Source organism: Fulmarus glacialis, unplaced genomic scaffold (assembly GCF_000690835.1).
Source record: "Fulmarus glacialis isolate BGI_N327 unplaced genomic scaffold, ASM69083v1 scaffold9976, whole genome shotgun sequence".
Lineage (NCBI taxonomy): Eukaryota > Metazoa > Chordata > Aves > Procellariiformes > Procellariidae > Fulmarus > Fulmarus glacialis.
Window position 1 is genome coordinate 1,648 of NW_009216212.1, and position 11,845 is coordinate 13,492.

The 11,845-nt window shown below is 40.5% G+C and overlaps 1 protein-coding gene across 1 annotated transcript; it reads right to left on the reverse strand.

The window, feature by feature from the left end:
- Window positions 1-1,389: 1,389 nt before the first annotated feature.
- MFN2 (mitofusin 2) lies at window positions 1,390-11,254 on the reverse strand. Its single transcript, XM_009579224.1, is given in 18 exon segments — window positions 1,390-1,883; window positions 2,554-2,688; window positions 3,068-3,264; window positions 4,223-4,372; window positions 4,504-4,724; window positions 4,852-4,861; window positions 5,407-5,499; window positions 6,007-6,111; window positions 6,788-6,914; window positions 7,245-7,366; window positions 7,538-7,605; window positions 7,847-8,000; window positions 8,403-8,510; window positions 8,603-8,711; window positions 9,030-9,154; window positions 9,697-9,859; window positions 10,232-10,367; window positions 11,080-11,254. Coding segments are annotated over 18 exon segments (2,268 nt in total). The 3' UTR covers window positions 1,390-1,813.
- Window positions 11,255-11,845: the final 591 nt, after the last annotated feature.

Consider the following 11,845-nt stretch of genomic DNA (forward strand, 5'->3'; position numbering starts at 1 on the left):
CGTTTTCTTCCTGCATTCCAGGGACACAACAAGAGTCTCACTGCCAGCTCCTACATGATCAAGATACTTCAAGTCTTACTGCAAATCTTAGAACAGCCTAAAATACTTACTGACATTTCACTGTTTTTACTCCCTCAAGTATCAGGCAGCTTCTTTCTGGAACTTTCGCAACACACGAAACAGGGCACTTGTCACAGGCACATATATTCACACCTGAGCATGAACAAGAAATCCTAAGGCCAGCTGATACCATTTTCAAGTGAAAAGTCTCATTGTCAATACAAAAAAAAGAAACACACTTAGTAGTTCTGAATTCAGCTGGGACCTGCTCAAAGATAGCCCGTATTCTCTCAAGTTTGATGCTGAACAGATTTAGGTTGTCACTAACCTCAGAACTACAGGATCTGATACTGGATTCCTCAGACATTTTGTGGGGAACAGAAAGGTTATACCCAGCACATGGCAAAATACTGACCCACCAAGTGGAAAAGAAACTTTGCAACATAGGAACCTAATCCTGGTACTACTGAAATCAGTGGGAATTTCTCCTCTATCAATTCCAACAGGAAGAGACTCAAGTCCTTGCAATTCCCAAATCTTATACTCCAAATTCAAAATTGCTTCAGGGCAAAACTCAAAGATGAATTTGATCTATTTGCAAATAAAGAATGTCTTTAAAAAATAAGTTGCCTTAATCCATTCTTGCTCTGGCATGAAATACAAGGGACAGGTCTCCCCCCCACCCCACAGGAGCTGCACTTGCCAGCTCATTCTCATACTTCTTACAGAAGCGAAACAACATTAAATCATATTACTGCATGGGAACTCTACATGAAGCAAAATCTCTTACAGCTTGTAATCCACATGCTGTTCTTGTGGCCAAATAGTGGTAACGGAATTCAGAAGGACTGCTTCCAGAAACACAGCTGCGCATTTCCAAAAAACACCCCACATTCATCAACTTATCTCATAAAGCAGTTCACTACATTCTGTCAACTGGCTTTTCTTTCCTATTTTTCTTCCTCAACAAGCTGCCAAATTATCAGCACTACCTCCTTCACAGGAGCTAGCTATGTCTTTGCAAACTATTTGTCCATGATGTGAAATGGGCCAGACTGCATTATTAAAGAGCTCTTAAGAGGAAGAAACTAACTCCAAAGACAGTAAGTTTACCAAAGCAAAATCTTAGTCCCTCTTGCTCTAGAAGAAAACTGGTTTTTTTTCATAGATTTAAACACATTGACAGTAATAAACCTTTCTATGAAGGGACACGGTGATTCTGTCACGTTCTATATAACGGAATATTAACCTAGGAAATAGGCCTGTGTGGGTTATAAATGCATTGCGAAACCATCATTACGTCTGTGTGCATGGGATCTGTGTTTAAATAAACAGCTGCCTGTCACACATAAACTTGGGGCTTAGAAGTCAAAAGTTCTATCTTCACATAGTAAAATGAATGACTCCATGAAGACCTGTCAGAATAACTTTTAACCTGATAAATGTTTGTTTGTTTTAAATTTGTTACTGTACTTGATTTTGCTTTAAAAAGCCCCCTGTAAATGTATGAAGCACACAATCCTTCTGAAATAGCCTGGTCTCACAAGAAGGAAAAAGAAGAGTTATAAACAGCTAGTGTTTAGAGGTGGGACACAAAACAGGGAAGCAGAATCCTATTGTTCACACAGCAACTGGAAACATAGCAATAGGCTTTTGCTCATTCCCTTTAGGGAATTCCATCACCCACCATGTTCTCTGCAGTAATTAAGAGAGCACTGAAGGGAAACAGTGTTGGTTTTCTCTTCTTCCCACACTATCTGCTTTGCTGCAGGTACTGATGTGTGAACATGTTGAGTTCACTGTCAAGCCAACCCGCTTTATTCCTGCAAGGACAGAAAGTCTCCATTAGGTGAATAAAACAGCTCTTCTCAAGCCAACCTGAAAGAAGCATGACTAAAATGAGTAAACAGCAAGGCATGGAGAGGAGTGCCAGAGGTCCATTCCAAAATGCTGCTACCATTCCTTGCCCTTCCTCAGGTCAGGAACATGTGCCTGCTAACAGTCCCTAGGCTTCGAGGTTCAAACTGAGATCTTGGTCACAACTTGCCATTGACATTATTGTGCAGATAAGGAATGTTTGAAAATTCCTCCCAACAGCCTTTGCACGGTGAAGAAAAACATCGGACAACTGTGTACAAAGGCGAGGGTGAGACTTTTTGCATAATTTTATAATAGCCTGAAGGAGTTCGTAGGAGTAGAGGACTGTATGTTTTGATAAATGGAAAGGAACTGTAATTCCAAACAAACCAAAAACAAGAAGGAAAAGATGTTCTGTGAGACAGAAGATTTAAATGACTGTTGACAGTACATGGAAAAGTACATAGTGAAAGAGAACACAACCTGGTAGGGAAGGATGCTGATGTCTGCACATCAAACACTGTGACAGAAGGAGGACTGCACTCAAAGATACACTCTAATCTGAACATCTTGGGGCAATCACATGAAAAACAGTTGTATGCAGATGTCTGTGTATACGGGATAATAAAATCTCACCTGAGCAGTTTTGCTTTGCTCTGCAGTGAATCCAGAACTTCGATTTTTTTATTCATGGCAGAAATTTCCTGCTCAAGATTCTCCCGTGTGACGTCCACTTGCTGACACAAATGAGCAAACGTTCCAGCAAGCTCTCTATGAAACAAGGAGAACAGTTGGATACGATGAAAAGTAAGATCAAGCAGCAAATTGAAGGAATAAATCCTTTTGAGGTATAGTGATGATGATACTGACTCAGATGTTCATCCTTCCACTTCTGCACAATAATACGCTAGAGCATCAGAACTTGATTTGAGAGACAGAAGCACATTAAGAATAATGCTTAACAGCACCCAACTACTACATCAGTGATTCAAAAAAACCGTAATATTCTTTTAACACACATGTATCATGACACATTTTTAAATCTGCAATTCAGTATGCAGACTTATCTTGTTTTAACAAGGAATATCATTAACAAAAACCCCAAACAACAGAATTTGGATAAGGTATTAGCTGAATATACGCAACTCACTGTTGGACTTGGTGGCTGCAATTAGAACCCGTATAACTGACGATGAGCTGCAATTTCTCACCAGCATACTCTACAAATTGCCGTTTGAAAGCTCTCTCTTTTGCTTTTGTGGTCCAGGTGAGGCGCTCATATACATAAAGGAGCCCATAAAGGCCAAAAGAGAGAGCAATCAGCCTCCAACCCACAGCCTTCCAGACCTAAAAAAAGCACAGGGAAAAACAAATTCCACGATCGTCATCTAGGAATGATGCTAATGCCTAACAATGGCACACAGAGCATTGCACTTATATTGTAGGCACATGAAAAGGAGCTGGATAGATAACCCTGACTTGCAAGTGGTTTCATTGGTCAGACAGCTTACTAGTGATGTCCAGTCTACAAAATAAAAACACCTAACTTAAACTACAGGGGTTCTGTATGGGTTAACCTTTCCAGCACATTTAAATTACATCTGCAAACGCAAACAAACTTTGTCTGGTTCACAGAACCCCTGTTTCTGAAGTAAAAGACGTTTTTAAGCAACTATCTCCCCTTTGAGAAATCATCCACCCCTAGACACTGTGACACCAGAATAGCATGTAGGTGTGGAACTGGCACTACAGAAACTTAGATTCTTCCCGCAACAGGAACTAGAGTTACCATGCAACTTGAGTTACCATGCAACTTGAGTTAGATCTCTTAAGCCTCCACAGTTTGGGGAGATTTGAGATTCAAAACATTTGTTATTTTCAAAAGACAGAAAAGCAGGAAGTGCTGATTTTCTCTGAAATAAATTAGGCATAGTGGCTAAAATTAAGTGCTCTCTTCCCTTTCCAGGAAAGAAGATACACACGATCAGGGGCTCTTGGTAGGTTATTTCTGTCCTGATTCTTCTGTAAATGGGAAAAGAAAAATACCGAATTTTCTTTTATTCTCACAAAAGAATGAGAGACTATTTAATGCTTTTATAACATACTTTGAAAGGTTATCTTCACAACAACTCTGGCTCCAAACCTAACTATTATGCAAAATAAGCTCAATATTTTGGAAGATCAAAGGAGAAAGTATTTCACTATCGCTGAATAGCAAATATCTACAGGACTCAGCAGTGCAAACACTTTTCAGGGCAGTGCTCCAACATTATTTATATAAATGCTGCTCAGATTACCAACGCACCACGCCACCAACCACGATGATCCCCATGGAAGTTCGGGAAGTTAACGAGGCCAATCCAGTCACCATCGACACCATGAGCTCTTCCTGGGTCATAGAGCCCTGAGGCAAAGGAGGCAGACTGGGATTTGCTGGTGTTAAAGGGCGTTGAACCTAATTAGAAAAGCAGTGACACCACAAAATAAAAACAAAATACAGAATAAGAGAAGGCAAGCCACTGCCCTTCCCACCAAAAAGACTTCAGCAGACACATCTACGCCTGACCACTCAACAAGGTATCTTACCTGGTCATTATAGCCCATCAAGGCCCGACGACCATTCTTTGGTCCCAAAAACCTGTTCACCAGCATCGTCCATCCAAGGGAGAAATGGAATTCTATGTCCTCTTGGAAGTCAGCACAAAGCTTGTCACAGTTCAGATCATAGCTGAGCATGAAGCACTGACGGGGAATTAACATGTCTATCTGGCCCCGCAAAGAGACTGGGAGAAGGGGTTTTAAACCATCTGCACACACAGAAAATAAAAACATTCAAAAAATGGCTATTGAGTTCACAAGAATTAACCAGACTTGTATTCTGTAATCAGGGTGGTTATGGGTTGTTCCATCCTCCACAGCTGTTTTTCTCAGTACCTTAAATTTCCTAAAGCCAAGCATGTTGCAAAGTGAGAGATACATCATGAATTACTGTTCAACTCTTAGTTCTTCAGATCAATTCAGAAGGAAAACTTTCCATGGACCCTCTCAAATCCTTACAGGCAGCAGGTGAAGTCTACAGTTTAGCAATAGCTTGGAAAACAGAATCTGAAGGCCAGTTCTAAAAGCGTTTAGGCACCATACTCCCATCAACACTTATATGCGGACAGGCACCTAGTTACAAGTCATTCACATTTCATTAGGATCTTGGTCTGAGAACCTCTCAAGTTTCCAAAGTCACAGTTCCGCTCTGACATGAAGGATTAAGCTGATTGTATGTATTCATTAGCAAATCACTGCACAAGATCAGACACAGAGTGGAAAAAGCAGGAGTAACTAATCCTCTACACAACAGCATTGCTAATCAAGATGGAAACTAAGATGATGACAGCTGCACATCAGCCATCAGATTAAAGAGAAACCCAGAATATCTACCTAGTTATTTTGCATTACAGTTAAAGGAAAAAGGAAGGGAAATATTGCCTGCTGAACTTGCTGCATTGTCTGCAGGGAAGCTGTGATTGCATTGGAGCAACGATCTGACATGTTACGGCCCAGGCCTTCCTCGATGTGTTTATGCAGCTCCTGACAAACAAAGAAAGGATTATTAAACTTAAAATAAACATAGGTAAGATGCAGGCTGCAGGTGCTAGAGCTTGCCAGTTAAAATAACCTTCCCAAAACAGGGCCACACATTCTGCCTCCCTACTGTTCCAACCTTAGTTTCATTTTTTTCCCCATTCTTCAGTGAAGGAGAGGAAAAAGCAAATCAAGAAATCCCACATGTACTCTGTGGTATAGGAAAAGTTCTGTTTGATCTATACAATGTGATACATCATATGTGTATCAATTTATGACTGAGATTATTAAACTTTTTTTTTTTTTTTTGGTTTTTAAGATGTTCATTTTTTACAAAAGCTATCCACATGCAAGACACATTCTAACAAAAGATTTTTCACAATATGAAAAGCTTAGCTCATATCCTAGTTGGAAGATTGTTAAGCATTAAGAGCTGGCATAATTACTGACTCAGAACAAAACAAGGCCTCTTTAAATTGCTTAAGCAATCTGTAAGAAGCAAACATCACTTACACTCTTATAAACTTTAAGAACTACTTGAGATGGATGGAAGTCTGCTTGGTATTCATCTACCAACACCGAAAGCCGTCTGATTTCTTCTGCCATTGCATTTGACACCTAGAGAAACAGCACAGAACAGAGTTTCTATACATTCTGTCCTAGGGAGAGATGGAAAACTGCCACTGAAGACATGCATCTCCTAGTAAGCACTACTGAACTCTAGGCACCATGCGGCCATTGTGTGCTAACTGCAAAATGCAATATTGGTGACTTCCAAACAAAGAAGATAGCTGAGAAGTATGTAGATCTATGCTCTGTATAACAATGCAGACAGAAAAAGATCGAGGCAATGTAAGACTTGTGAAAAATGAATAGGTCTTTTCTGTATATACATAATAGTAAAAATGGCATGTTATTATTGACAGTAAGAAGACTGACATTATTCTAGATCAAAATAATAAGGAAACTTATCTGAAACGTTTTAGTATTTTAGGAAGCATTTAAGACTGAAATATAGTAGCAAGAATAATTCAAACATTAATCAAAGTCTCACTGTTTATTTAAAGCATCTTATATGAGTCTCTCTGAAAGCTTCCCCCAAGTATTCTACTTTTCATTTTATTACCTCAAGGGGAATAAAAAAAGAAAGACAGCTTGTGAAAGCATTTCTTCTCTTCCCATCTGTAACTCCCACATTTTTAGTACTTCAAACCTTTGTCAGCACTTTGTATTTTTCCCACCATGCTGGTAACTGTTTCAGACAATCTCTTTTTCTGCAGCCACTCCTCCTTACCTGCCTCTCCACTTCTTCTGTGATCTGTTTTATTTTCCGCTTGTAGTCTTGAGTAAGGAGCTCTAGCTGTTTGTCAATAAAACCTAAACGTTCCTGTCGTTCCTCTCGCATTTCCATACAGTAAACTCTGGTGAAAAAAAAGTGGTCATCAAGAAGCCAGATAAATGCACATTGGATCTACAAATATCATTTGAATTCCAGAAACAAGAAAGATTCTCCTGCCCAAGAACAAAATGTGTCAGTATCTACAATACATTACATACACATGGCACAGACAAAAAAGAGGCTCTTCTCCCAATACTTTCACAATTCATTAGAAGCAAGAATACCAGTACATGTCCTTCCCACTCCCAAACATGCTGTATTCTGCTTTGCATTTTAAATGCTCATATTCCCTTAAATTTCTCCCAGAATACCAGCTTCAGTTATGCAAGCACTAAGCCTCAGCTCTCCTCACCGCTGTTCCTGGGCAGCAATATGCAGAGAATCCATGATGAGACGAACATCTTCCGCAATCTGCTTTGCTCTCACCGTATGCTGCTCAAATTTTGTTTTTACTGCTGACTGTGAGATACATTCCTGTATACAAAAGGCAGCCAAGATTAGCAGCAGGCAGAAGCACACTAACACAACTTCTCCTTCCTGTTTGATCTATTTCCAAAATGTGGTCCCACTCCATGTTTATGAACTCTAGTCCTCAGCCTTTCAGGAGTAAAATCTAAACAGAAGGTTAGCACACATAACACTCACCTCAAATCTTCTCTCGAAGTTCTGAAACTCAAACATTCTTACTTGAAATCCATCTGCCAGTGCTCCACCTGAGAGAAGAAAAGTACAAAACAACCACTTAAGTTTCGAGAAAGCAACCAGATGTTGGACATCAGGAAATGCTCCTGCTTTACCTTGAAGCCAATGCAAAAGTGCTGCTAAGTCACCTCTTTCTTTTTGACTGCTCTATTAATAATCTGACCCATCCCAATTTTATCCATTGTTTGGAACAAGATGTTCTCTATTTTCTTCCCTACAAGAAAATGGAAAGTTTCTGCTAGCTTTCCTCACCTCCTTCTGGCATCCCTTGAGCCCTTTGAATCCTGGCATTCAGCACTTCTTTCGCTGACACAAAGAAAATTCGATCCCCTGCCTGGGCTCGATCCACCACACCCAGCTCATCTACCAGGAAACTGGTACACCGCTCCATGTGCTGTCGACGCACCTGAGGGATAAACAGGATTAACCTCACATCCAGTTAAATCCACTTTACGCTCCATCTCTTAAAGGTTAGACCAGGCACCCAGATGCCCTCTGCTGGTCTAAGCTACCAATGCAAAACAGTAAGTAAAAAAAGCTTCGCTGTTTTATGGAATATTCCAGAGGTTATCTAAGTGATCGAACTTCAAAAGGCCCCTGTGAAACTCTCGATTTCCAGCTCAGAAATTCCTAGAGTCGTGTCCTGATCACGAGTCTATACTCCCTCTCGTCTCCACACTATGGTAATAAAAATCCAAACTGTAGAACAATCACATACAACACTTTATGATTCTACCCACAAGGACCAGAGTCAAAATGGACTCCATACTATCCATGCAAAAAGAAGGAATTTAAACACATCACAAACCTCTTCCATGTACTCTGGTTCAGAGGCAGATGCATCCCAGCGGTTATTTAAAATGAATATATTGGGTCGAGACAGACGTTCATTCACCTTGTGAAAGAACTGTTTCTCCTAAGCAAAAGGGAACAAAACGTCTTAAGATTAACATGTCAGAATTTTTTAACTTTTAGCCAAATTCACTGTACAAGTGGACTTGAACATACAGTTTGCATCAATGTTGATTCAGAATTTGCCACCAGGACAAATACATCAGCATCTAGACAGAATTTGTCAATCCAACTGTCCAGCTCTGTGGTTACATCAATGCCAGGGCTAGCAAAAAAAGAAAAGAGACATTACTATGCTGTGGAAACAGCAAAAATAGAATTAAAAAAGTTAATAAGAAATGTGTTTCAGCTTTTCAGGGCATTAATTTCCCATGTCTGAGCTACACTATCCTGAGGTGAGACAGAGTACAGACTAAAAGGAAGTACCAATCAAGAGAAACTCTGACTGCTAGCTACAGCAAAGGACTTTAGTCACTGTCATTAGAACACGGTCAATTTCCTTGATGTTTGTTAAATTGGTATTTGAAGACATTTCTGTAATTAATCTGTGATAAGCAGGAAAGGAAAGAAAGATATTTCTCACCTGTCCATCAGCACCAGGTCATCCTTTAAGAGAGGACATTTGGAATTGGGCCACATTACGCTGACTAGGCTGCCAGCATTCAGAAGTTCATCTTGATGAAGGGCATGAGCCAGCTGGTTTACTGTCTATTAAAAAGATGGATAATTTATAATATTTCCTGTATGCCCAGACCCATTAACACAATTATCTCCCCTTTAGGGCTGTTCACAGGCAATTTAAGATAAAACCCAACTCCAAATCACTTTCTCCCTGGGAGATTTTCCACATAAACCTTGCTTGAGTCTTCTAGTCAAAAGGCAACCGCCTAGTAAGAGTTTATGAGAAATTTTCCTGTCAAGAAAGGCTACTGAGGAACTACCAGGAAGCCTGTGCCTTCTGTCAGTCATACAGAGCTCAGAACTTCCTGAGTCATCGTTCTGGTTCCCTGCTATTACTAACAAATACAACATGGCATCTTTTTCATAAAATGAACAAGTTCCATCCTGTAACTTTCTCTATTCCTCCCTTCCTACATCTAACAAAAACCTGTTCTTTATCTCTATTCCTTTAATGATTAAAATCCTTAACTGTGAAATTTATTCATAGTGCTTTAATTTTCTTGCTCCTTCCCTTTTCTGGCACTTCTGAAGAGCTCTTCTCCTTTATCTTATGCTTAAGGAAATTGTACCTTAACACTCTTCTTTTCTTCTGAGCCTTCAGTAAGCAGGAAAGCTTCATGTCCATCTGTCCCTTCTACACGCAGGAAACAATTAGTGGTGTGACCAATTCCTGAAGGAAGGACTTTGTCCCATAGCATAGCATTTATCACAGTGCTTTTCCCATTGCTTGTCCTGAAGTCAGATTAAAGAATGGTATAGCTACGCTTCTGAGATTCACGTATGCTCATTTTAATATTACAGAAAGCAAGTTCTCTAAACCCAAGCAGTATCAGAAGCATTAACAATTTAGGTGCCATAGGCAACTTACAAAACGACTTTTCTATTTTCTTATTTTAAGAATTCTTCCAAGTCGAAGAATTATGTGCTACAATATTTGTTTCCCATTTACAAGAGGACTAGTTTCCCATTTACAAGGGCCATGCACATTACAAGCAAAAGCTGGAGCACTACTGTTTCTATAAATATTTTTTACTGGCTACAATCCTAAAGATACCAGTTGCTTTACTGAGTGGGGAACGTCGGCAACATAAGCACATGACTCACCTTCCAAAAAAAGCAACTTTCATGTGTCGTCTTGCCAACACCTCACTAATGCCACTGACTTTTGACAGGTAGCCTTTGACTTCCAGTACCTGCTCTTCTGTGGTGACAGGATCAAGCTCTATATTCTTGTGTGTTTCTAAAATCAAAACACATCGTGTCTCTGAATTCCAGAAGCCATCTGTCTCTATACTGGGTGAAACACCTCTTCATGACGTAACACACATAACTAAATGTTTATCTGTGTCCCAAAGACCATGTGGGTAATCTTGACACATGCAATTACACCCTGAGGCAATTTTGCATCAGCATTTATCATCTGGTCTCTTTTACGTATCTAATAACCATTCTCATCCTTAGGACTGCCTTAAACAGAACACAGCCAACACTTCAAACACCCCAACACCCTTAAAAAAAAAAAAAAAAAATCTTCTGTCTGTGTCTTAAGCTGTTCAAGCCAATTATTGGCATAGGCTACATGCCACTAGCAATGACATGTCTAGGCAAGAATGCTGAAAGAATTATAGGCAAAAAACCTGGAGGGTCTTGTATAGTTTATTAAAAAACTCCCAAACAACATAAAAACCAAGCATAGCTCACTAACTAGCTCAGTTTCCTAACATGTGTGAACTTGTCAGCTTTAAAAAATGAACCCTGAACTCCACCCAAATTCAACAAAATAATTTTCTGTTCTTCTTATCAATATTGATGTATAAAAAGACATGCATGTATAAATAAGCACAGGTCTAGCAGCGCCACTTAACTGAGTGAGGGTTTTTTGGTGTGTGTTTGGGGTATTTGTATGTGGGCGAAGCACTGTTACACACTTGTAGTTGAAGAATTCAGCTCACCTTCCAGGAACGAGGAGCTCTCATTGATGTATGCAGCCAACTGTTCAAAGATACCATTGATTTTCTTCTTTGCAGTGACAAAATGTTTAAGCGGAGAAGCATTTACCTCAGCCATATGTCTTTTATCCTTCTTCACTGCAACTATTGACTTGGAACGAGTAAACAACAGGGACATTGCGCTACAGGGAAAAATCCAGTAAATAAAGGTGGCTCACCAAGTGCTAATGGCTATCCAACTAAGCATCCTACCAAGAACTAGATAAATACACATTTTAAAAACAACCTTCTTTCTTTCACAAAGAAATTGTTCCGCTTTCCACAATTGGAAATCACTCATTTATCAGAAATAAAAAAATTAATCTTTCCTTCTCCCTTCCAACAAACCCTCAGTGATCACTTCTTCCCATCCTCCGCTTACTTTCAGTATGAGTTACGTTTTCACAAGTCAGGCATGGTCAGCAACAGTCCCTCTTGAACGTGAACGACTGCAGTTTTCCTGCCTTCTCCCTCGCCCTGGCCAGACTCCGTCCCGCAGCTCTTTCAGTGACGCCGAGTCCAGCCTGTCCCCGTCCCTGCGGCAGAGGGACGAGGGGATGAGGGACACAGACTGCCGAGCTCCCTGGTCGGCCAGGCTCTGCTCCCCCGCCATCCCAGTGCCCGGGGGATGCACTGGGCAGATGCTCCGGGCGGCCGCCGTCGCCTTCTCCTCAGACCTCAGGGGGCAAGCGGGCCGGGCGCGAGGCAAAGGCGGGAAGCGCCCCTCTCC